Source organism: Lycium barbarum, chromosome 3 (assembly GCF_019175385.1).
Source record: "Lycium barbarum isolate Lr01 chromosome 3, ASM1917538v2, whole genome shotgun sequence".
NCBI lineage: Eukaryota > Viridiplantae > Streptophyta > Magnoliopsida > Solanales > Solanaceae > Lycium > Lycium barbarum.
In genome coordinates this window covers 104,176,038-104,202,874 of record NC_083339.1, presented here as the reverse complement: position 1 = coordinate 104,202,874, position 26,837 = coordinate 104,176,038, and the positions used below count along the sequence as shown (strand labels likewise).

The 26,837-nt window shown below is 38.5% G+C and overlaps 1 protein-coding gene across 3 annotated transcripts in view; it reads right to left on the bottom strand.

Moving 5' to 3' along the window:
• Window positions 1–1,763: 1,763 nt before the first annotated feature.
• The window catches only part of LOC132631676 (uncharacterized protein At3g06530), a 44,998-nt gene continuing 19,924 nt past the window's right edge, over window positions 1,764–26,837 (bottom strand). For all 3 annotated transcript variants that reach the window (XM_060347343.1, XM_060347346.1, XM_060347344.1), the window contains exons 23-39: window positions 19,406–19,481; window positions 19,151–19,324; window positions 18,987–19,058; window positions 18,759–18,863; window positions 17,441–17,530; window positions 14,272–14,483; window positions 13,946–14,147; window positions 13,676–13,858; window positions 13,307–13,402; window positions 13,119–13,186; window positions 12,694–13,045; window positions 6,877–7,092; window positions 5,832–6,512; window positions 5,327–5,736; window positions 4,269–4,527; window positions 3,460–3,630; window positions 1,764–2,426 (exon numbers count right to left, since the gene is read on the bottom strand). In XM_060347343.1, the coding sequence (XP_060203326.1) occupies window positions 2,196–2,426; window positions 3,460–3,630; window positions 4,269–4,527; window positions 5,327–5,736; window positions 5,832–6,512; window positions 6,877–7,092; window positions 12,694–13,045; window positions 13,119–13,186; window positions 13,307–13,402; window positions 13,676–13,858; window positions 13,946–14,147; window positions 14,272–14,483; window positions 17,441–17,530; window positions 18,759–18,863; window positions 18,987–19,058; window positions 19,151–19,324; window positions 19,406–19,481 (3,598 nt within the window). In that variant the 3' untranslated portion in view covers window positions 1,764–2,195. The remainder of the gene's footprint in view (window positions 2,427–3,459; window positions 3,631–4,268; window positions 4,528–5,326; window positions 5,737–5,831; window positions 6,513–6,876; window positions 7,093–12,693; window positions 13,046–13,118; window positions 13,187–13,306; window positions 13,403–13,675; window positions 13,859–13,945; window positions 14,148–14,271; window positions 14,484–17,440; window positions 17,531–18,758; window positions 18,864–18,986; window positions 19,059–19,150; window positions 19,325–19,405; window positions 19,482–26,837) is intronic.

The window sequence follows — 26,837 nt, the reverse complement described above, 5'->3', positions numbered from 1 at the left end:
TTTGTCTAAGATTAGATACTTTTATATTTTGTATTATAGTTTCTATAATCTCTTTTACATAAAAAATTTATAAAATACCATGTCTTACTGCTCGAAGTGCGGATCAATTAACTAGTTTAATATATCAGGTCACAATCTATGGTCGTCAATGGTTTTAGACAGTTATATTCCTTATTGAAATATAATTAGTCATAATCTATTTTTTTTAGTAGTTAATCAAAACCTATTTCATTTGCGGTTAGATACAAAATCAAACCATGGAGGATGTAATGAGGCAAGCCCACAAATCTTCCCCAATAACTATTACTCCAAATATCACTACTCAAAAAGAAGGGGGAAATAAAGAGGTTAGAATCTCGATGGAACACAAAGGAAGCAATTCTAATTTCTTAGTAAGGTCAATGATGTGAAGCGGAATTCTTCCGCTTGAGACCTTTCTTAATTTCTATTGATTTTCGTTTACCTCTTTGTTTAAGAAACCACAAGACTAACGTAATTTGGAAAAACAAAAACAATATGTACATATTATGAAAATGCTTTAATCTTTTATATAGATGTTTAGTGCAACGTTAATTAGTTCAATCGGTTCCTGTTCTTTTGTTTCTCTTTTGTTATCCATGCTCTAGTTGTCCGGTTCTGATCGTGCATGGTGCGTTGAGCCCTACATTGATCAAGGGAGTGAGTCATGGTCAGGTTATATATATGATCTTGTGCCATCTTCACCCATGAGCTTAACTTTTGGGTATAGTGAGGCCTAATGTCCATTTTTCACAGTACTATTAACTTTTACAAAAAAAATAATAATAATGATAATTCAGCTCTGCTAGAATTATATAGTATAGTACTCCTTATGTGTTTCTAGCTTTTAACACCACAATGTTGCACCATTAAAGAACGAAACAGAACATTCCACCAGCCAAAGCTTCTTCAACACTTTACCACTTAAATAAAAGAATGAGTACACCATTACGTACTGTAATCAAGAAGTGAGCTTATATGCACTTAGTGCTCTTTCATCACTTAAATCTCACATCTTTTACAGCCAAATGTCATTGGTCACAAAATCTGCTCAAATAGTAGCCTCCAATGACGATTCTCTTAATGAAATCCTATTTCGTTTTCCTGTAAAATTACTATTAACCCCACATTCTTCAAAGTTCATGGGCGATATTCATTTCGCCTAATTCAAGGGCAAATTTGACCTTTTCCCTTTGTACAAAACACTCAGTTGTTGGAAAGTCTCTGTTGTTTAGTCAATAAGGGCAAATCTAGCCTATTTTTGTAATGGCAAGGGTTAATCTGACCCCAAATATCAACGGATGGCAAACTTAGATCCTTTAGTAAAGTGTAAGCACAAATTTGAAATGTTTTAAGATTCTTCAATTATATGCCTTCTGAATATTTTGGTGTTTCTTCTGGATCAAAGTTGGACAGGAAAGTTGCTGAAAGTGTCTCAAGTTAATAATGCTTGGAGACAGACTTGAATGCTAATCCAACATTTTGATGCTTCTGGAGTCATAGTCACTTCAAATATTAATTAACAGCTCTCTGATGCAAATTTTATACTTAACAGCTCATAGCTCGATGGCACTAACAATATTCCTACTGCTTTTCTATACTTCAATCAATCGATCAATCAAGAACAAAACCAAATGATTTTAAAACTTAATTTGTCTAGGCTCATGATGTTAGAGATTTGATTTGACAATTATATTAAATGGTGCACTACTACTTCAAACGTGGTAATTATAGAAGGTAGCATCTTTGGGCTTGAAAACAATTTCACTTTTTCTTCCTGTGAGTTTAACAAAATACATTTACTGTTGACAATAGCAGTATACTCGGTTGCCTTGCCTTTTCAACAAAATTGCCTCCCATGTAAAGGAGAAAAAAGAGAGATGGCCGCAACAAATTGTGCATGTATATACATCTTAGCAAGAGGCTATTCTATCCTAGAAAGCGTCCTACATAAGCAGCTACAAACCTATCTCGAACATTCTCAGATCTCCGAGCTCCGTGCACAACTCTAAGTAGGGAAAATATGATACCACTCCACAATGAATACCCAGTTTGTTCCTTCTGCAAGGTGCTCATTAGCTTTCAAAACAGCCAGGCGCAGAAGGCAAAATCGCTTTGATGCACACTCTTGAGGGAGGCTTCTATAGATTTTCACAATTAAGTTTAGACTAATGAGTTCAGAGATATTGCCGTAAGCTTTCACCACTCATCGATTCCATCTCCTTGAGAATTTCTTGTGCAAGAGACTTGACAGGAAGCTCAACATCTTCAAGCAGTTCCCCAAGGAAGGGAATGGTCTCGGCCAATAAGACCAGATATTCTTCTTTCAGATTCTCCACAAGATACTTGACAATTCTCAACCCCAAAATTCGGGGGCGCAACTTCTCGCTGCGAGTTTGCATCAGCACCTGTATAGATAGTGTGAACAGTCAATCTCTTTTTGAAACATTATCAAGCACACCTAAGGAGCGAATGAATGATCCTATGAGGAAGAGACATAGCTGGCAGGTTTTTGCATAAAAGGCGTGTAAATTGATAAACCACAAATAAATCCTATCATTTCATACATTTATCCAATTTGGCAGGTCACAAGAAGTAATGTCTCAGGTGCAATGAATAGAGGAGAATTTCATGATTAAACAGAAATGAGAAACTATAACCAGGCAGGCTAAAATTTTTTGGTAATTAACATATAAGCATGGGTTTTAGTTTGCCCTTTGTATTGTATTTAGTATTATTCTTTTTTTTTTTTTGATAACCATGGTGTCCGGGCCAGCTTGCTTGCAACCTCGGCTAATTCCATCTGATCCCTGCCACCTCCCACCAGCAACAGGTTCCAAGTAACTCTGCCCACCAATGCTAGGACAGATGGGTCGAAATCACCTAGTGTTTTTTCTCGGCTGGGTTTGAACCTGAGACCTCATGGTTCTCAACCCACTTCACTGACCACTAAGCCACACCCTTGGGTTGTATTTAGAATTATTCTCAAATGCAACAATGAACAAACCAAATGTAGAATGAGAAGATTTTGGATGCAATTAATTCAAACGACTTGCATAGAAGATTTTTTTTTTTTTTTTTTTTTACATCTTATAGCAGCCCAAACCAATAGCATGACAGCAACAGCAAAGGTCGACAACTTGGAGGGCCATTTTAAGCACTACCAAAGAGCTAACATTTAACCATAAAAGAAGTGTTGAATTGATCTCAGATATCAGCTGGAGAGGACAACAAGAAAGCAAACACAGAATCTATAGTTCCTCTCATACTTCTAAACAGAGGGATTCTGGGGAGTCACTACGGTAGGAGCTTATACAGATAAATATACATGAAACATACTTAATCCCAGGAATTTATCCACTGGGATACAGATTCACAGAACTGAAAATAGATAAATAGTAGTACGCAATAAACAGTTGTACAAGTAAATTTAGTAATCACCTCGTGGTTTAGCGGCTTCCAGAGGAGATCAGAACCAGCAGTTACAGCCATCTGACCAACACATGCAACTAATATATCATCAACTTCTTCCACTGATGGCACGTTGGGGTATTGCACCAGGGTAGCTGGTGGGTCTGTTACAAGCTGCGACACTATTGGTTTTGAAAGAACCTAATGAAACACCAAGAATGTCAGTCGACTGAGGGAAATACAAAACAACAGTTGGAAAAATTTATTCCACTTTCAAGTTGTACAGTTGGACAGCAACAAGAACCTAACTTCTGCTCATACAGCCTTTATTGAGTACAACATACATTTTTCACACCTTATATTACCAAACACATTTTCAACTAGTTGCGTGCAGAGCAACTTGTATTTAGCAAAATCATAACAGAAAATTAAGGCAAAAATGTTGGATGAAACAAATAAACACTGATTTGTGACAAGCCAGCCACTGTTTTTCATTCCGGCATAGAAAGTCAATCTGGTTGTATTAAGCAAGAACTGACAATTAAGAATGAGCTCTCCAAACTACCGATAACAATTGAAGCTAGCTTACAAATACCAAACCAAGGGATAATTTATCAACAATTCAACATTAGTGGCAATCAAAAAGGAACTTATTCATTAAGGTTCCCCTTACACAAACGTATAGGCAGACAATGGAACAGATGGAAAATGGTAGAAGAATATCACGTATATGAAAACTACTTGTTTTACTAGATCAAACACTAAATGCAAACACTGATTTAGTAAGCTTCGACAAATATGCAATTAACAGAGGAAAAGGCGTACAGAGTCCAACTTGCCTGAAAATTTGCTGAGTCTAGAAACTTCAGGGTCCCAGTGTCATACAGGAAAGATTTATGCAGGGAGGACAAAATCAAAGCTCTCAGATGCCACAAACCGATGGACAACCCACCATCGGTATCCTTCTTCCTGCTGCTGCTTTCCTGAAGCTTGACCTTTTTCTTCTTGTGGTTTAGAGCTGATTCTCCATCTTCAGCATCCATGAGATGTCTCACACAGCCATCAAGCAAGTGCTTGAAGTTTGGTACAAACAACGATCTGAGGTGAAACATAAATATCAATTTTCTAGTTCTCTAAGAAATATTGACAACCATTTTATTGTTGCATCTCAAACTTTTTCCTAGAAAATAAGTATCACTTTATAAGAGTACTGTTGCAATAATCTCAAAATTTTCCTAGATAGTCGCTCAACCAGAAAAGAGCCAAGGTGATATAATACACAAGGAGTTCCACACCTAAAGACTTGCGCAACGAAGGAAAGGAAAAGAAACACAGGAGAAGAGTCATATAAAATAATAAAACAACTTTTGCATGGAGCCCACTATGACAGAGTCCTCCTAGGCATCATAAGCTTGTGGTGGGCGGCCAAAAACAAACTGAACCTTGTTGTCCATCAGCTAAAACTACTATTATTTCAGGATACTGGTATCAGTCTCGTTTTTAGAAGTCCTCTTATAATGAGTTGCAGAAATTTCTGAGGGTACAAACGAAATCTAAGCAAACGCAGGATCTTCACCCCTCAAAAAAGTGGTTGAAACCTGAAAGAGGAGGAGAGGAAAGAGGGGGGGGGGGCGGGTGTTAGGTAACAGCAGTGTGTGAGGCGGCGAGTGGGGAGGAATAGGAATGGTTGATATGCCAAATGCATCTGATAAATGTCGCAGTGTCACACTGTAATCTTCAGTATCTGGTCCTGGAAATTTCAATCTTTCCGTCAAAGGCTTCATCCACATAAGATCTGCAGCAACTTGCAGTGCTGTACTGACTGTCTCATAACTAAATTAAATGACAAGAATAAGTGAAAATGGATTTGAAAAAAAACAAGGTGCCGATAACTCACCTATGGCTTTCAGCTAGACCGTTAACCAAGCCATAGAAGGCAATAGAGCGATCAATACTTTTGGTCCCTGCATTTTCATTTTCTTCAACAATAGACTCTGACCATTCAATGCTCCTCGTGAAAAGAGGTTTGAACATTTTTTCTGTAAGTTTCATGGTAAGCGCCACCACCGTATTGATGACATTCTTCTCACCAGCATCAATATTTCTAACAGCAGCAGGGTGCTGACGTCGCAGATCAAGAGCTTGTAAGCATAAATCAAAAATCCTTACATGATAGGCACCAACCGATGATCTATCCATAGCAGCCACAAGGTTTTGTATCATTTCAAAAGCAATCGACACACTAGAATCCCCAAACAGAATTGCATCAGAATATGCCCTCAGCAATGGAGAAAGTAAAAGACGAACCTGCTCAATCAATGAATAGGAGTTCATGGTAACATTCAAAGTATACTGCATATATAAATTAAACCATAAGAAGAAATGCAATAGATGAAACTTACAGGGACTCTTTCAGTGATTAGCTTTCGTACAGAATCAGCTTTCAGCTTCAGTTTTAGTTCTGACTTGGAAGTGTACTGAGGCTTCAATAACATTAGTTCCAATATATCACCAAGATATGGATTTAAAAATCCACCAAGCTTGTTTACAACTGCCTCTAGGGCGAGCAAAATAGACATAAAGACGGAATCATTCTGAACTGATGAAACAATGGAAGCATCACCATCAGTTTGCTTGGTTTCTGCTGTTCCAGTTGACAAAGCATTGCGAGATTGCCTAATCATGCCTTCCATGACAAAAGGCAGCTGAGGGAGCGCCTTTGGCCCTAGCACATTAATCAAGGCACCAGCTGTACGAAGGCAACTCGAAGAAAGGGCAGAATTGTCCACACAGATACTTTTACTAACAGAATCTAAGCACACGCTAAATACTGAATTATCTGAAGGAAACCTGTTTGCTAAAACTTCCAATGTTGACACTGCTGCCAGTTTCAAAGAACTACTTGATTCACTCTGTGGGTTAACTAATTTTAATATCTCAAGACACACAGTGTCCAGCGATTGCAAAGAATTCTCGTCCAGATGAAACCATGAACTCCTTGAACTAAAAGCTGGACCCCTTTTTTCATGCTTTAAGCCAACAAACCCAGTATCCTTCACTGTCTCAGACATGGTTCCAAGAGCCTGTTTATAGAAGAAAGAGACCAAAATAGCTTCTTTATCAACAAAATGAACACCAAAACAGCTTAACCGGACAAATTCCAATAAAATCCCCATGGTAATATACATTTATTTCAGAGAATGAGAGCGAATCAATTACACTGTTTCCAACATGAAATAGGCCCAAATGCTGAAATCATTTTAAGTTTAAGCACGTTGAAAAAAAAAAAACTAATGTAAATCTATAACAGTTTGCTCGATGCACCATGTAAGACATGGAACGTGCCTAAACTCTCAAAGATAGCAGCCGCCACAAGTGTAAATAATGCTTTATGACCACAAATTCTTTCTTCTAAATAAATATGACAAGGATAAGTGTCTATATTACCTTCCTTCTCACAGATTTATCCACATGACCCAGCAATTGAACAATTACTTTGAAGTATACGGAGGGTGTAAGTCGTTTTGTAATAACACTTAAAACAGTATTCATATATTCCTTTAGCTCCTTCCGGAAAGCAGAAAGAACACCAATCTGCTTTCTTTTGGCGTCAACAAGTTGAAGATGACAAACAATTTCCTTCAAGATAGCCCCAACTGTCAACTGCACCAGCAACAAAAATAGAAGTGTTGAAGAAAAGAAATATGCAAATGCACAACAACAAACAACAGCAAAAGCTGTCATGTCGTTAAGTAATCAATTCTCAGTATAAAAGGCATTTTATCTCAGTATAAGTTGCACCACTCTCATCATATATGAAAGAGTTGGTTTTTTATGTGATAGAAAAACTCATGTGTTGGATGATTTTCTATTACTTGGAGCCAAAGGATGCATTGCTTGGAGCCAAAGAATGCTAAGATGTGGAGGAGAATTGAAGAGCTCATGTAGCACACTTGGAGCCCAAGTCAATTTATGCCTATAAAATGAGAGGCAATTCTTCTTTGTTTAGCATCCCAAAAATTCATAAAACCTTTGTAGTGAGTAGAGAATCGAGAGAGCAATTCTCTTAGGTGTAATTGGGATCTCCCTCCTTTCTTTGTTAATAATATAAAGGCAATTGTTCTCTGGTGGACGTAAAATCATTTTGATCCGAACCACGTTAAATTTTGTGTTCGTTCTTTTACGTTTCCGCTAACAATTGGTATCAGAGCGTTAGGGCTCTTTGCCGATCAAAGGAGGAAGAACAAGCAAAGATGAGTTCTATGAAATTTGAAATCGATAGATTCAGTGGACGCAACAACTTCAATATCTGGAAGATCCAGATAATGGCGTTACTGCGGTGGGAAGGTTCAATCCATGCTATTGACGGAAAGTATCCCGATGGTACATCGGCTTCCGACAAGGAGAAGATTGAAGGGGATGCATTGAGTGTAATCCAATTGTCCCTTGCACCTAACATACTTTGTGAAGTGAGTAAAAGTACCGAAGAGACGGCCAAGCAGTTATCGGACAAGCTACAAGGGCTTTACCAGGACCGATCAGTGACAACAAGGATGTTGTTACAATGGCGTCTTCACACATTTAAGATGGGGTCAGGTACTTCGTTACAAGATCATTTAGACGCGTTCAATAAACTTGTCATGGACCTACAGATTGCAGGAATTAAAAAGGACGAGGAAACGCTTGCATGTGCTTTTCTATTTTCATTGACTTCAGGATATCGTGATATCGAGAATTCAATGATGTATAGCAAGGAGCCTATCAACCTTGAGCAAGTACGGCAAGCACTTAACTCTAGTGATGTGCGGAGGCATTTCGAAGGAGACAGAGATGATCAAGCAAGTGGGCTCTTTATGAGAGGCCGGACTAGCCAACAAGGAAGGAGCAAATCAAAGCACAGATCAAAGTCTCGCGTGAACAAGAATGCAGATTATTGGGGCTGCGGCAAGAAGGGGCACTTTGAACGAGATTGCCCAACATCAAAGTCCAAGGAAAAGGCAAGTGCATCCACAGTTGAAGAGGTACCCGATTCTGATAATGATTATGTACTTACAACATCGTGCAATAATGAAAGTTATGGAAACAAATGGGTGTTAAGACTCTGCTTGTACTCTGTAGATGACGTTCCGAAGAGACTGGTTTAGCAGCTATGAGAAAAGTGGAGGAACCATAGTAATGGTCAATAATGCAACTTGTGCAATAGTTGGCATTGGCTCAGTTCGGATTCGCTGCCATGATGGAGTCGTGAGGACTATTACACTAGTCCATCATGTTCTGAAGAAGAATTTGATCTCCCTGGGTAATCTGGATGAACAAGGCTACAGGTACATGAGCGAAGAAGAAACTATGAAGGTGACTAAAGGTTCTTTAGTCATGCTGAAAGGCAAGCTGGAGGATGACCTTTAGACATTAGCAGGAAGCACCATTGTTGGCTCTGCAAATGCATCTACAGTGCAGTTATCTAATGATGACAAGGCAAGATTATGGCACATGAAATTGGGCCATATGAGCGCACGTGGACTGGAGATGTTGAGCAACCGTAACCATTTGAAAGGTGAGAAGTTCAGCACACTAGAATTTTGTGAGCACTGCGTTCTAGGGAAGCAGAAGAAGGTCAGCTTCAGCACTAGCAAGCACAAGACAGGAAGGGTGCTAGACTACATCCATTCAGATTTATGGAGTCCCTCTACACTTCTATCGAAGGGCGGAAAGAGGTATCTTCTCACTTTTATTGATGATTTCTCACGAAAGGTTTGGGTGCGTTTTTTGAAGGCAAAAACTGATGTTTTTGAAGCATTTAAAGAGTGGAAGATTTTGGTTGAGAATCAAATGGAGCGAAAAATCAAATATCTTCGCACAGACAATGGCTTGGAGTTTTGCAGTGAAGAGTTAATGATCTCTGCAAAATTCATGGAATCTCAAGACATAAGATTATCAAGCACACCCACAACAGAATGGAGTTGCCGAGAGGATGAATAGAACTCTTCTTGAAAAGGCTCGTTGTATGCTCTTACAAGCCAAAATGTCCAAAGTATTTTGGGCTGAAGCAGTTCACACTGCTGCTCATATTGTCAATCGATCTCCAACATCGGCGATTGACTTCAAGACTCCGAATGAGGTATGGTCAGGTGAACCCTCTAACTATTCATACTTCTGAGTATTTAGGTGTCCAGCTTATTATTATGTTAATGAAAGGAAAGCTTGAACCAAGGGCTAAGAATGCCATATTCGTAGGGTATGTGGATGGAGTAAAAGGGTACAAACTTTGGTGTTTGTCTTTACTCAAATTTATAGTTAATAGAGATGTCACCTTTAATGAATCATCTATACTTGATCCCCGTAAAGTTTCTGTAGAGTTTTCAGGAAACGAGAACGAGCAGGTTAAAGATGTAGATTTTGAAGAACTTGTTGTCAATGAACCATACACAATTGCGAAGGGAATGGAGAAGAGGCAAATACGAAGACCGGGACGACTTATAGATCAAGCAAATCTGATTGCATATGCATTCGTAGCTGTAGAAGAAGAGATTAGGATCTAGAGCCCTCCTCGTATGTTGAAGCAACTTCTTGCAAGGATGCTGAACAATGGCGGTTAGCCATGATTGAAGAGATGGAGTCTCTTCACAAGAATCAGACATGGGTCTTAGTGAAAAGGCAAAAGGGGAAGAGGACAGTTGGATGCAAATGGGTCTACAGAAAGAAATAGAGAATTCCTGAAGTGGAAGATGCTAGGTTTAAGGTGAGATTGGTTGCAAAGAGTTTCAGTCAGAAGGAGGGAATTGACTAAATTGAGATTTTCTCTCAAGTCGTGAAGCATAGCTCAACTCGCGTACTACTACCTTTCTTACATGGTGATCTAGAAAAGACAATCTATATGGGTCAACCTGAAGGTTTCCTAGCTGAGGGAAAAGAAGATCATGTATGCCAACTGAAGAAATTTTTGTATGGTTTGAAGCAATCCCCTAGACAGTGGTATAAGAGGTTTGATGCATTCATCACTACACATGAATTCTCGAGTGCATTTGATAGCTGTGTGTATCACAAGAAGATGTCTAATAACTCAATGATTTATTTACTGTTGTATGTTATGATATGCTTATTGCTGCTAACAACATTACAGAAATAAATGCTTTGAAGAAATTGTTGAGTACGGAATTTGACATGAAGGGTTTGGGAGTTGCAAAGAAAATCCTTGGTATGGAGATTTCAAGAGAAGACGGTGTTGTACATCTTTCTCAGAAGAGGTACATCGAAAAGGTTCTCGAGAGATTCAATATGCATACGTGCAAGCCTGTAAGTACACCGTTAGCTCCTCATTTTAAACTTTCAGAGTTACAAATGCCTCAGTCAGAGAATGAGGCAGAGCATATGTCAAGTGTTCCTTATTCTAGCGCTGTTGGTAGCATTATGTATGCTATGGTATGCACACAGCCAGATACTGCTCAATCTGTAAGTGTGGTAAGCAGATACATGTCCAACCCAGGAAAGAGGCATTGGGAAGCTGTCAAGTGGATATTGAGATATCTCAAGGGAGCTTCTGATGTTGGTCTGACCTTTCGAAAAAGTGGAGGTATTTCAATTCTCAGTTATGTGGATTCTGACTATGCAGGGGATCCTGACAGAAGGAGGACCACAACTGGATACATTTTACTCTTGTTGGCAGTGCCGTTGGTTGGAAATCGACTCTGCAGTCGATTGTCGCTTTGTCTACAACAGAAGCAGAATACATGGCAGCAGCGGAGGCGGTGAAAGAAGCTATCTGGTTGAAAGGTGGTGGCGAAATTGAGTTTGGTTCAGCAGGAATCAACTCTGAGATGTGATAGTCAGAGTGCTATGCATTTGATTAAAAATAAGAGATTTCATGAGCGCACTAAACACATTGATGTCAGATTTCATTTTATTTGAGATGTAGTTGAAGAGGAACTATCAAGGTCGTGAAGGTTATCACACACGAAAACGCTGCAGACATGTTGACCAAGATAGTCCCGCTCGCTAAGTTTGCACACTGCAAGGACTTGGCGGGAGTACGCATCAACTGATGCAACTCCGAGAGAACAGTTGTTAGGTGGAGGTGGTATGTTCAACAATGGTTTGATTCTTGTTTCTTACAACGGGGTTGCCCAGTAAGCTTAGAAGTTTTGGCCAAAATTGTTCATACGCATGCTCGGAACGCAAACCAAGGTGGAGATAGAAAGAGATGGTTTTCCATGTGATAGAAGAACTCATGTGTCGGATGATGTTTTATTACTTGGAGCCAAAGGATGCTCAATTACTTGGAGCCAAAGGATGCATTGCTTGGAGCCAAAGAATGCTAAGATGTGGAGGAGAATTGAAGAGCTCATGTAGCACACTTGGAGCCCAAGTCATTTTATGCCTATAAAATGAGAGGCAATTCTTCTTTGTTTAGCATCCCAAAAATTCAAAATCCTTTGTAGTGAGTAGTGAGTAGAGAGTTGAGAGAGCAATTTTCTTAGGTGTAATTGGGATCTCTCCCCTTTCTTTGTTTATAATATCAAGGCAATTGTTCTCTGGTGGACATAGGATCATTTTGATCCGAACCACGTTAAATCTTGTGTTCTTTCTTTTACGTTTCCGCTAACAATATATCTATAGAAAGCACAAATTTAGTCCAGTCATTTCAGAAGTTTGGTATAAAAGCCAAATCTGAAGGACCCAATTAGGGAAAGGAAACACACAGTATTATTTGGTTAGAACATAGGGCAATGGCGTCATGCAAAGAAAAACTCCAACTATGGAAAGCAACAAAAAGGAGCAGTCCGAGTATGTCGCTAAAACAAAATAGCATAAGACAAGTAACTTCAAGTATTTATATTACTATACAGCCAAGTGCAAGTAAGAAATATTGTGATTTTGTAGAAAAGCTTAATATTGTGATTTTGTAGAAAAGCTTTTTAAGGCGCTCTAGAAATTTCTGGATTCCTCCATGCTTTGCTGGATTTTAGATCAAGATCTCAAGTGAAATTCGAAAAAAGTTTCATAGGATGGTAGGCAAGATCATAAAACAATGATCTGCATATGAACCCAAAATAGTTTATTACAAGGATATTAAAGAAGAGAGAAGGCCATTGGACAGAATAAATTGTCATCTGCATACAAGCCTGAAAAAGATTAGTGCATGAATACAAGAAGAGAATAATTCCTCACATTATGAAGCAACCATACACTATTCATTTAGCAAGAGATCAGGAGAATTCCACCAACATTTACTAAAATGTAGTGCAATAAATTACAACAGATACAAACCTGAATGTTGTCTGAATCTTCCCCCGAATCAATCTTAAAAGCAATTTCAGGATTTTGGAGCTTGTTTGAAATGAAATACATTGCAACTAGCAGCTCCATGAAGAGTGTTGCATCACTGTCGCTAACTACTATTCGCTGAAGAAGCATCAAAATTGAGGGAAGCCATACTGTGCACGAATATTTTTCTAATAAATCCACAGCAAATAAATATTCCCACTGTGTATTTATGAGGGAAATTGAGTAACTGAAAGATGGATCACTTCTGTCACACAGGGAGGAGCAGTTTCTCGCAACTAGCGAACGAAATAGGAGGTAGAGCAATGATCCTAAACTAACACTTTCACCAAGATGCCTGCAAGAGAAGAGTATTAAAGAAAAAGATGCAGCCAGAGAATATATTACAGCTCAAAATTTGAATTCTATACCTCAAAACGTGTACAATCATTGAAATCCTCCGGTGTTCAGAGACCTGAGGCAGAATATTTACAAAGATCTGGAAGAGCAAAGATTTACAGCATAAGTACGAAGTTCCATGAATTTATGGCATCTACCCCGGGATGCTGCCCAGATATTTCATTTTACTTTTTTTTTAGGGGGATGCTGCCCATGTTACCTGAAGCAATGTGTCGGCACTGTCAGTTTTAGACAACCAACACGGTACAACCGCAGATATGAGGTCCTCAAATATATGTTGAAAATTGCTGTCCCACTGTAGAAGGAAAACTTAAGATGTAAAATATCTCAAGATATGACATAAATATAACACTCAATACCTTAAATGCAGTGTTTAAATTTTTGAACTTCTAGTTTCAACTACAGTTTCAACACGCAGACCGATATGTGACTCTTGTGTGACATGTTGCTCAATTTTCTGAAGTCAAATTTGATGCATAAATCAAAACAATTATTGCAACACAGGAGCACTGAAAATTAAAAGAGGGGCAAAAGAAAAGGAAAAAATTTGTATACTCAAAAGAAAGACCTGAGTGACAGCAGATTCCCCAATGACAACAAGAATTTCCAAGATATGGTCTAAAACTTTGTCTGGGTTTGCTCTGGAAATAGCAGATAACAATGAGAAAATTTGATTGCGTGTGACCATATTGCTTGCAGAACGGGCACACTTAATGAGGAGCTCCACATCGAAGTTCATAGAATTTTCATCCTGACAATAAGCATAAGTAAATGTGGATAAGAAAACCCAAGTAACTCAGTAGAACTCCATTTAGACAAACAAGACCCCTAGTAAAACCTCAGATGTGACACTAGCAGTAATGTCTTCCAAGATAAGGAGCAACTCTTGTTGGATGTGAACTGCAGCATCAGAAATGCTCTGAGAGTTTTCAGATGAAGCATGATAATGTAAATTGTCCTGGTTGGCAGCCACATGAATCCACTCATTATCAATGAAGGCATTGTGAAGAAGCTTGAACAAGGGACAAATGAGAGAAGCTCTACAAAAATGATTAGTTGATAGTTAATAGTAATAAACAAGGGTATTTATAAAGGTAGGTTAGTCACGTTGCTGCACTAATAATGGACAAGTCAATAAGATGATAGCATGACAAGTCTAACTACCTGTTCTCCATGTCTTTCTTCAACAGCAACACATCAAGCAGAGAACCAACAAAAGCAACAACATTTCCACCTCCCGGAATAATATCAAGGCAAACATCACGGTTATTGCAGGTAATTCCCTTCTTTCTTTTCTTTTCATGCCTTGACCCAATTGACCAAACTTTCTGCTCACAAATGAACTCAAGTATCCGACTAACTATCGAGCAAGTGATCTGGAAGAAGAATACAGTCAGTCCCCACTAGCTACTCAGTGGCCAGTGCATTGCATTGTAAAGGAAAACTAATCAGAGGCTGAATTCTACAATTTTGAAGTGCTCCGGTTAGTCTAACCAGGCAGTGGCCAACAAAGACCTAGCACGATACAAAGATACCAGAGACTCCTCTCGTCATATATAATCAAGTCAGACAAAAAACTAACATCCACGTGTACAAAAAAGTCTCTAGCCGGGTGTACAACAACTATGTTATGTTGTCCACATAGAATATTTTGAAATACAAGATAACGAAACAAAAAAACAGCATGAAGTAAGCATCTACTTTTTTTAGTTAAGCACTATTTCAAATTTTAGCAAAAAGCAAATCACCCTTACGTAGTAAAACATCACAGATTATATAGGGCGTGCAAAGAAGAAGAACAAAGCCCTAAATTTGCAGATTAAATGTCATTGCTGAGTATAGGGAAGATGGAAGATACACTATCCTTCCCTAGCAGGACAACAAGATGATTTAGCACCAATTTAACTCACGAGAGAGCAACGGAGTGGATTAATAGGTCCAGCATGCTTAATCTTCTTTACAAGGGTGGCTTCTGTTGTTAATTAACTTAAACAAAAACGGATATGAAAGTTTGGAACTGTAGCACATAATGAGCCATAAATTTGCAGAAGTTACACATCGATGATATTGCAATGGCCAAGCTGTAAACATAGTTGTCAAATTTTGATGTACAGCTTTAGAAGGAAAGACAATCAAAATTAACAGAAATATATATATATATATATATATATATATTTTGATCAGGAAAATCAACAGAAATATAAAATTAATACACGCCTCTCCTACGAGCTACAAAAATGGTCTAATCCTCAGTATAGAAAGTCATTTTCATCCAGTTCCCCATTGCTTGCGCCACAAAAAAGCAATTCCAAACCACAAAGATGTCAAATAGAATATTGTCTCAGAGTACACAATAGACAAAGAATGTCTTTTCTAAGACCTAAAGGTAAGTTCTATAAAGTAGCGGTTAGACCGAGATGGAGGTGTGGGCTTACTAGGAGAGATATGGTCAGAAATGAAGATATTCGGGACAAGGTGGGAGTGGCCCCGGTGGCGGACAAGATGGGGGAGGCGAGGCTGAAATGGTTTGGACATGTCCAGAGGAGAGGCACAGACGCTCCGATGAGGAGGTGTGAGAAGCTGGCGATGGAGGGCTGGAGAGGTAGAGGTAGGCCGAATAAGTATTGAGGAGAGGTAATTAGGCAGGACATGACAAGTCTTCAGCTAACCGAGGACATGACCTAGATAGGAACATGTGGAGGTCGAGGATTAGGGTAGGAGGCTAGTAGTAAGTACATACGCGTTTTGCTTTTTCTTACCATTAGGATTTAGTATTATTTTAGTATTCTCATATTTCTTATTAAGTTTTCTTACTATCCTAATGTTGTTACTGCGTATGATTTCATATGTGTTTCTGCTTTTATTGAGCCGAGGATCTATCCGAATAGCCTCTCTACCTGCCAAGGTAGGGGTAAGGTCTGTGTACACTCTACCCTCTCCAGACCCCACTTGTGGGATTACGCTGGGTATGTTGTTGTTGAAAGAATGTCTTTGAACTATTCTAGCATGTCATCCATCCAAACACAACACGTTATTGTGAAAATTATGCACCTCTATAACATCTTCTCTTGTCTCCACCAAACCCCAAAAAATTTTACACAAACTGATACCGATTTAGACAATGGAACACAAACCAAATTTTCTGGCATCACCAATATTTTCTTAGCATTTTTTCTGACAAAGCCAAATCAATTATTAATGTATGGGAAGTCTCCGTTTCAAAAATGAAGTATAATAAAAAAGAAGAGAGGCTACGAAACAAATATGGTTGTCGACAAGGAACACCTGCTATTCTATTACTATACAAACTGGAACCTCATGGTTGCGCCATGAAGTAACTAGAAGCAAGAGGATATTCCTCCTATGTACAAAATCAGCCTCTACACCACCAAAACATCTCCTATTCTTAGCCCATGTATTGTGGTGTATATTCTTCGGTTTAGCATACGAACAAGGGTGTGCATTATTCAACTTAAACCAACAGTAACAGAAAATTTCAGTTTATTTGATTCATTTTTTCGGTTTTAGTTTATTTCCGGCTCTTTAAGAAAAACATTCCCACCTTTCGCTACATGTCACTGCTAGTGATAACATTCTCCTCTACCCTTACTCTTGTCACTGTCTCTAGCTTCCATTGACTCGCTGGAGAAGTGAAGAATCTACTCTCCATTTGGTGTTCGTTTACTTATTTATGCTTATGTAATTCTGGAAAATGGTTCAACTGTGTTCAGCCTTACACTCGTATCGGTTTCCCACACTGTTTTACTCTTTTTCCCTCACAATTGCATAGAGGAAATTTTTTTCTTATTTTGCAGCTGAAGGTATAAAATCAGTGGATTCAGTGGTGCAATAATCACTCACAAAGTTATTTCTTCTATCACTAGCATTAGCCAACTGCCTATCAGTGTGTAAATTTTTGCAGGTGCCAGATCAAACGGAATGCACTCTAGCATTATTGGAATACAAGGTGCCAGAAGAATGATCTGCACGTGAACGCACCGACAGATTCACAAGACTATCGTCTATTACAGCAAGCATTCACACCTATGTGTTTTTGGATATAACCAACTAACTTTAAACCCATGTGCTTCAGATTAGATATAGATACACCACACTAATAACGATGTGTGTAGGCAAACGAATGCTTTTTAACTCATGCAGAGCTGGATTTGGATGTTCTAGACACAAATTTTCTCATCTCAATGAAGCATATTAGTTTCACAGACTTCTTAATAAGTACATGTTAATTGGTGCCAGATATTCTGGAACTTCGAACATGCTTAGACAGAGAACAATCACTGCAAATCAGATGAGAAGAAAGTTGGGAACATACATTAATGCGAAGCAGAGCTTCTCTTGTAGCTTTTTGTATATCACCATTGGTACTGCGAAACAAGAACACAAGATGCCGAAAGACAAGATCCTGAAAATTCAAACCATGATCAATGAAATCCAAAAATACAAGTTTTCAAGAAAAATACTTGTTAAAAGAAAGAGATTCAAGTTCATGCACTCTACGCTCGAAAGAAGAAAGTGAGTAGCAACAAAAGTATTCAAAGAAGTCTAGATATTATTCATATCAACAAAAAGAAGTCTGGATACTATGAAGAATGAAGCATCCATACATTAAGAAATTGAAAAAATTATTATAATAGAGGAGAAACTTTCTCCTGTCAGGCATCCGTGCACTACCTACACACGCTAAAGAATTTAGTAGTAGCAGAAGTAGGAAAAAGAAGCCAAGGCAGCATGGGAAGCAAGAAGCCAAGACAGCATAAAATTGGAAAAAATGCATTAATCTATGAGAAGAATATTTTTATCATTAAACAATGGAGAAGAGAATCTACGAGTGATGGAGAAGAGTTTATTCCCTCTTTTCCACAAAAACAAACGAGGGCCAGAAATCAACATTTTTCCTATGTTGCTCGGACTCTTCAAAAATGTCGATGGGTGCCTGTCAGATCCTCCAAAAAATCCGACACGGGTACGGCAACAATTTTGGAGAGTCTGAGCAACTTAGCATTTTTCTATAGTTTCACCTTCTTATCCATTTTAAGGAAGCCCAGGCCAACTACATGGCCATAGACACTAAGAAAATGGTGCTGCATTATAAAGCTTATGCTGGCTGCTCAGTAGACCTACAGAACACAAAGAAGGTTAACATACAAGCAGGCTTACAATGCATTTACCACATGTAAACCCTTAAAATATTCTCTAGACTCAATGAAAGTTCCCATATTGTTTAAATGGCATAATTTTTCCCTGAATCCTGCTCAAGTAGTGCAAGTACTTTATCAGGTATACATCAAGTACATGGACACACAGAACAAATAACCATAACAACAGACTTCATATGTGCAAAATAGCCAAATGAAAAAGGATATGTGTGTGTGTGTGTGAGTGTGTATATATAAAATAGCCAAAGTAATGGAAAACGTATAATTAAGGAAGTGTTGGAGTATTATTAACATATGTCATCAGCTCTTTCTTATTCTTCTTAACATCAAAGTCCTATAGCTCGGCTATGTTAAAAATCCATGAGAAAAACTGCTTCAGATCAGTCTTTGCACATAGAACAAGGTAATGAATGCTCAGTCATTAACCTGAGTCTACCTTATCTCAAAAAAAAAAAAAAAAAGATAGTCATTAACCTGAGTCTCAGTCTCCAGACTTGCATAGAAGGAATTGCTAAGATCCCCCAGTACAGTCATACAAGGCTTCAGAACAGCAGGGTCTCCGGATGACACATTGCTGACCTAGAGCCAGAAAGTATGGGATATTATCAGAAGATTTCTTGGAAGGTTAAGATTCATCAAGTATAGAAATTTAGATAGGTATATGTTCAAAAGGCGGGAGGGTACAGGATAAGGCCAGCTAACCTGTAAGGCTTTCAATATAGGGCCCAAGATGTCAAGGTCACCGACAGTTGTAGTAGAAGGCTTTATACACATCTATGAACAACAGCAATCCAAGTCAGACTTTTGAGAAGCTTAGATCAACATAATAGGAGCTTAGAAGGGAATTACATATTTTATAATTTTACCTCCAGTAGAAGACATAGAATGTTGACTTCAACTTGTGACAACTTATGGCATGACTTGTCAAACCCAATATGACATTTCTGGCGTCTATCAAGAAGATCAAGCATTAATGATTCAACACCATTAACACGTAGTACCCTATCTCCAACGCCTTTGAGCAACGACAAAATCTTCAGCTGTATGCAAATTTTGACAGTTGTAGCAAAGGTCAAAAGAAAACAAAACATTGCATGTATAAACATATCGAGAAGGCCAACCTTTGCGTACGCAGAAAATCTAAGGGCGGAACCTATCAAGAAAGCCATGATTTCATCTTTAGTTGTCTGATCAAATCTGCAAAAACAAAAATAAGCAACCTCCTTTAATGCCAGCATATTTCAAAAACAATTATGATTGTACATAAGATGATGCTGACATCTGATAAGACTACAAGAATAAGACTATAATGATTCTGCAGTTTCTTGAATAATATTTCTCTTTGTGCTTTTGCTAGCCTGTATTTCTCTTTCATATCATTTTATGCTTATAATTGTTAGGGAGCCGGTAAAATCTGATATTGGTTTCTCCCTAAGAAATATCTGTTTGAGTCACGTGAAGCTGTCAACAGATATATTGAGGTACGTTTTTCTTGCTTGTCTCTCCATCAGGGGCGGATCCATTAAGGGTCGTGGGAGTGCCACGCCACCCGCAAGCTTCGCCCGAAACCCTATGTATATATATGTATATATACAGAAACTACATACAAATATTTAAAGTGCCACCCTCACTACAAAATGCCCCGCTGGTGCCAATGGCGAAAGGCTCTGTTTTCTTCTGTCTGGTCGCAGGATCAAATCCCAGCGGCTGCACGCTGCACTTTATTTTTATTTTTACCTTGCTGGCAACAATAAGCAGTCGGCAATGTGACTGGGCAGTGGGTACAAAACAATTCCCAATTTCCCATTAACTTTATATTCTCTTTTCTTATTTCTATAATTGTTATTGACTTAATTTAATTTTTTAATCTTTGACTTTTTTATTTCTTAAAGTTGAAAACATAAGTTTCCCTCTCTTCCTTCTCATCAAAAAAAAAAAAAGAACCTCTCTCTCTTCTCAATTCTCATCAAAGAAACAAACCCTCTCTTCTCAATTCTCATCAAATAAACAAACCCTCTTCATGAAGTACAGATTAGAGATTTGAGTTACCAACTTGATACTTTCATATTTCATATGCGAAGTGGTAATCCCAAGTTCTCCAACTTGCAAGGAATTCGTGATTTGGCAAAAGCATTGGTTGAGGCAAATCTTGTGGATACTTATTCACTTGTTTATTTACTTGTGAAATTAACTCTGATCTTACCTGTTGCTACCGCAACTGTGGAGAGAGCATTCTCATCCATCAAGCAGATCCAAAATGAAGTGCGGAATAGCATTGGTGATCAATATTTGAATGATTGTTTAGTTTGTTACATAGAGCGTGATGTATTTACAAATGTAAGTAATGATGTCATCATTGATCATTTTCAGAAGATGAAATCTCGTCGAGGACAATTGTAAATGAATGATGGATATTTATGATATTAGTAATATTATTGGAAGTTTTATGTTTTTCTCTTCTGTATATTGCTATAAATAAATGTTTCATCGGAAAAGACGAATAACCCGAATCAAAGCCTGAAAAGACGAATAATCCGACCCGAAGCCCAAATTAATTGAATGACGCATGGCACCCGGAAACTTCAAATCCTGGATCCGCCTCTGCTCTCCATATCCTTTGTGGTTTTTTATCCTTTCTTATTTATAGGCCAAAGACCACTTAGCTCTCCACTTTGGAAATGAAGAAAACAACACTAAGAACCTAAATACCTACCCAGCAGAGAAGAACATAGACAGAGATTTCCCAGTAAAGGACAAAATCTGAAAAGGGGAAACTATCAAATTAAAACTCCCTCAGTTTCATTTATCGGTGTTTGACTTGGCATGGAGTACAAAGAAAACTTCTGCACATACCAAAAGTACCCTTTGAACTTGTGCTTTTCACCAATCATCACAGTTCTATGAGCATGCAGATAAGGTAAAAAGGGAAATTTGTAGTTAAAGAATTTCCAAATATATAAAGGTGTCCTCTTTGGAACAGACTAAAAAAGAAAGAGTGGCAAACAAATGGAACACATGGGGCAAAGCATTTAAATGGTAGATTAAGAAAAAATCACCTTATCAAAACCAAGTGCATGAACTGAAATCTCTTATCAATGATAACAAGACTAAGAAATGAACACAACTGTAAATCAAACTCCAATTGATCTGAGAAAATGAAAAACTACTAACCGTAGCACCACGGCATTGAGCAAGAGACCATACTCATCCTCCCTTGCACTAGACAGACAGGACGCCAATGTCCATGCAAAATCCTACAGGACCTTAACCTACTTAAAAGATCCACATCTCGCGAGGTGATCGCACTACCTAAACGAGTTCTAAAGAAAGAAACGGGGAAATTAAGCATTTGCAGCTGAAAATTAACTTTGCAACCACCAAGCCTTATCTACTGTATTCACAGGGATAACACCTAGAGGTATAGAGATTGTGATGTAATGACACTTGCGAGATTGGAAGCCTCCATCCAAACACCAATAACTTGGAGAGCTTAAAGGAAGCATGGAAGGTGGATCTCAAGGCTCAAAATATGCTAAAATGGATGTTAGAAGGGGGAGAGACAAGCCTCAGGTCACAAAGAGGATAAAAAATGCATGAAGCAGTATACTGCCAGGCTTGGACACACATAAACCACGATCGCAATGTCATTGTACTACCACAAATGTCAGCTGAGTCACCACAAGCCCGTAAAAGATTAGAAGCCGCAACCGCGGATTCATGAGTACTATCATGAGAGTCCAGCAAAAGTCTAGATTTTCAGAAACGAATAAATTGCATTTTTAGCCATAGTTTAAGGGATACTGGACAGTATTTAGCTCTTGATTAGACCCCAGTATATACAGTAATTTTAGCGCTCAATTTACATTAGACTAGGCCGAATGTATGAATCTTAATGGTGAAAATTGGCTATGCCTTCGGATATTTTCAACTTTTGGTGAGGAACTTGCAAGACGAATTGCCATTCTGTCGAATGAGCTAGCAGATCTAATCACAATCTGCTCTGTGAATGAGCTGGCAGATTTGATTATAATCTGCTCCTATAAATATGTGATATGACGTATTTTAGGAAAAGATATTAGGAGTTATTCTAGGAAAATAGTTAAGAGGAAATCCCTTGATTTAAGGCTCCTATGAATTAGGGATTGATTAGTTTTTTCTGATCTTTTTGTTCTAGTATAAATACTGTACAGTTCTGTGAATAAAGTAAGCTTTGCATTCTCTGAAAACTTTCATGGTATCAGAGCGTGAGTTTTATCCCTAATACCATATGGGCAAAACAGATTCTTCTAGAACAGAAGACAAAAGTTCTTCTTCGACAGAAAATTTGATGGCACAAGGAGGCGATGCTTCTCACATGCCCTTCCAGTTAACTTCTCATAGATTAAATGGGAAGAACTATCTGGAATGGGCACAGTCCGTAAAGCTTGCAATCGATGGCCGAGGAAAGTTGGGACATCTGACCGGAGAGACGAAAAAGCCAGAAGTCGGAGACCCAAAGTTGAAAACTTGGAGATCAGAGAACTCACTCGTGATTGCCTGGCTAATAAATTCCATGGAACCAGTCATAGGTAAACCTTATCTTTTTCTACCCACTGCTAAAGATGTGTGGGAAGCTGTTAGGGAGACATTCTGATGTAGAAAATGCCTCTCAAATTTTTGAGTTAAAAATTAAACTATGGCAAGCTAAGCAGGGTGAGAGGGAAGTCACTGCTTATTATAATGAAATGGTGTCTCTGTGGCAGGAATTAGACCAGTGTTACAATGATGAATGGGAGTGTCCGGTGGATAGTGTGAAAGCAAAAAGAAGGGAAGAAAATGAGAGAGTTTACCTGTTTTTAGCAGGACTAAACCGGGAGTTTGACGAGGTTAGGTCACGAATCCTAGGAAAGAACCCTTTGCCCTCACTTCGTGAAACCTTTTCTGAAGTTAGGAGAGAGGAAACTAGGAGGAAAGTTATGCTAAAACCTGATTTTAACCATGAACTAAAACCTGCCATAGACTCTTCAGCTCTTGTAACAGTGAAAAATGAAGACGACAAAAAGAAAAAGCCATGGTGCGATCATTGTAAAAAACACTGGCACACCCGTGAAACATGTTGGAAGATTCATGGAAACCAACAAACTGGAAGAAGAAAGGAGTTGATAATCATGGCTCTCAATATCAACATGGTCAGGCGTTCCAAACTTGTTTTGATCAGGGACAGCAATCTTCTCCAGAAACATCTCCATTCACAAAGGAACAACTGGAAATTCTGCACAAACTCCTTCAATCTCCACAATTTCGTCCTAGTGCACCAAATCCTTCTAATCCTTCTTGTTCTTTTGCTGAAACAGGTACTGTACCGTCCGTTTTTCTTAGTGCCAAATCTAACCAAATAAATCTTTGGATCATAGATTCAGGAGCTAGTGATCACATGACAGGAAGATCAAATTTTTTCTCTACTTACACTCCTTGTGCAGGGAATAATAAAGTCAAGATAGCTGATGGTTCCTTCTCTGCAATTGTTGGAAAAGGAACTGTTAAACTATTACACCATCTCTTGCACTTCATGATATCCTTCATGTTCCAAAACTTTCTTGCAACCTGGTTTCTGTCAGTAAATTAACCCTTTCTCTTAATTGTCGTGCTATTTTTGACTCTGGTTTGTGTGAATTTCAGGACAATGTCTCGGGGAAGACGATTGGCAGTGCTAGAGAATCTGGAGGTCTTTATTTTCTTGAGAATGGGAACAACTCACTACAACTGAATCCAATTTGTTTGAACTCTACTTCTGTTTTGAATAAAGTCATGCTTTGGCACTATAGGCTTGGACATCCTAGTTTTTATTATTTAAGACATTTGTTACCTCAAATATTTAGAAATAAAAATCCATCTTTGTTCCAATGTGAATTCTGTGAAATGGCTAAGCATCACCGATCTTTTTTTCCCTCTCAAAAGTATCAGGCTTCAAAGCCTTTTACGATGATTCATAGTGATGTTTGGGGACCATCTAGGATTTCAACAATGTCTGGAAAGAGATGGTTTGTAACTTTTATTGACGATCATACTAGAGTGAGTTGGGTTTATTTATTGAAGGACAAAACAGAGGTAAAAAATGTGTTTGAAACTTCTATGTCATGGTAGAAACACAATTTAATGAAAAAATCAAGATTTTCCGAAGTGATAATGGTCGTGAATTTTTTAATGAACAATTAGGAAGTTGTTTCAGAAAAAATGGGGTAGTACACCAAAGCTCTTGTCCAGATACACCTCAACAAAATGGCATCGCAGAAAGGAAGAATAGGCACCTTTTAGAGGTAACGAGGGCTTTAATGTTTACTAGTAAAGCTCCACAGTACCTTTGGGGAGAGGCTCTCTTGACTGCTACTTACCTTATTAATAGGATGCCATCCCGGCCTCTCAAATTTAGAACACCTTTTAATGTATTCAGAGAGAGTTTTCCTAGTTCTAGACTAACTGCAGATCTGCCACTAAAGGTTTTTGGGTGTACAACGTTTGTTCATATTCATCCTCATAATCGTAGTAAACTTGAACCGCGAGCTAAGAAGTGTGTTTTTGTAGGATATGCTCCAAGTCAAAAGGGATATAAGTGTTATGATCCACATGCTAGAAGGATAATTGTCACAATGGATCTAACTTTTTTTGAGTCCCAACTCTATTTTACTACTCATCTTCAGGGGGAGTATCATGTAGGTGAAGATTCGTCTTTTTGGGATATTGAGGAAACTAGACATCAGACAAATAAGGAACTAGACTTTACAATAAATGCTAATGTGAGGGATATAGGAGAAGATATGAATAAGTGTGATCCAAGAGATAATAGGGACCCAAGTGACTTAAATGATAAAAACTCTGATAATGAACCTGTAGAGCCTTCAGATGACAAAATTAAAAATGGAAACAGAGAACAAACAAAAGAAATACAGGTGTATTCGAGAAGGAACCGAACTCAAGGAAAAAAGACCGAAAATTCTCAACACTATCAACACTCAGTTCCGCAGGACCTTACTGGAATCCAAGGTAATCTTCCACCTGATTCTAATTCTAATTCCTTCTCAGATCTGGATCTTCCTATTGCAAAACGCAAAGGTGTTAGAAATCCCTCTAAATATCCTATTTCTATGTTTGTGTCCTATAAAAAGTTGTCTCCTAGTTATTCAGCCTTTACTTCACAACTTTCTAGTGTGGAGATTCCAAAAAATGTGCAGGATGCTCTACGAGTTCCCGAGTGGAAGGAGGCTATTTTGGAGGAAATGCGAGCTTTTGAAAAAAATGAGACATGGGAGTTGGTGGATCTACCAAAAGGAAAAAAACCAGTGGCCTGCAAATGGGTGTTCACCACCAAATTCAAATCAGACGGGTCCTTGGAGAGGTATAAGGCCCGCCTAGTAGCAAAGGGATTTACGCAAACATATGGCATTGACTATGTCGAGACGTTTGCTCCAGTAGCTAAGCTAAACTCAATTAGAGTTCTCTTGACAATCGCGGTAAATCTTGATTGGTCTCTTCAACAGTTAGATGTGAAGAATGCTTTCTTGAATGGGCAATTAGAGGAAGAAGTCTATATGGACCCCCCGCCAGGTTTTGAAGAGAAGTACAAGTCAAAGATATGTAGACTTAGAAATCTCTTTATGGCCTCAAACAGTCTCCACGGGCTTGGTTCGAAAGATTTACTCAATTCGTGAAGAAGCAAGGGTATGTGCAAGGACAAGCAGATCACACATTGTTTACTCGACATTCACTAGAAGGAAAAACAACAGTTCTTATAGTGTACGTCGATGATATCATCCTCATAGGAGATGATGTGGTTGAAATAAAAAATTTAAAGGAACGTCTTGCCTCAGAATTTGAGATAAAGGACTTAGGCCCGCTGAAGTATTTTCTTGGCATGGAGGTTGCACGATCAAAGAAAGGGATTATAGTCTCACAAAGGAAGTATGTTCTTGATCTGTTAAAAGAAACAGGAATGAGTGGTTGTAGACCAGCTGAAACTCCAATTGACCCAAATGTAAAGTTTGCAAATGAAGGAAAATTGATTGATAGGGGCCAATATCAGAGATTGGTAGGCAAGTTGATTTACTTGTCTCATACTAGACCTGATATCGCCTTTGCTGTGAGTCTAGTCAGTCAATTCATGCATTCTCCACGAGAAGAACACCGAGAAGCTGTTTATCGAATCCTAAGGTATCTAAAGAGTTCCCCTGGGAAAGGGTTGTTCTTCAGAAAGAATGAGCAAAGAAGTGTTGAGGCTTATACGGATGCGGACTGGGCTGGGCTGGTTCATCTACAGATAGAAGGTCTACATCTGGATATTGCACATTTGTATGGGGAAATTTAGTGACATGGAGAAGTAAGAAGCAAAACGTGGTGGCTCGAAGTAGCGCTGAGGCTGAGTATCGATCCATGGCACATGGAATTTGTGAAATGTTATGGCTCAAGAGATTATTGCAAGAACTAAGAAGACCTATGAGTCTACCAATGAAGTTGTATTGCGACAATAAGGCTGCCATAAGCATTGCTCATAATCCAGTTCAACATGACAGAACAAAGCAT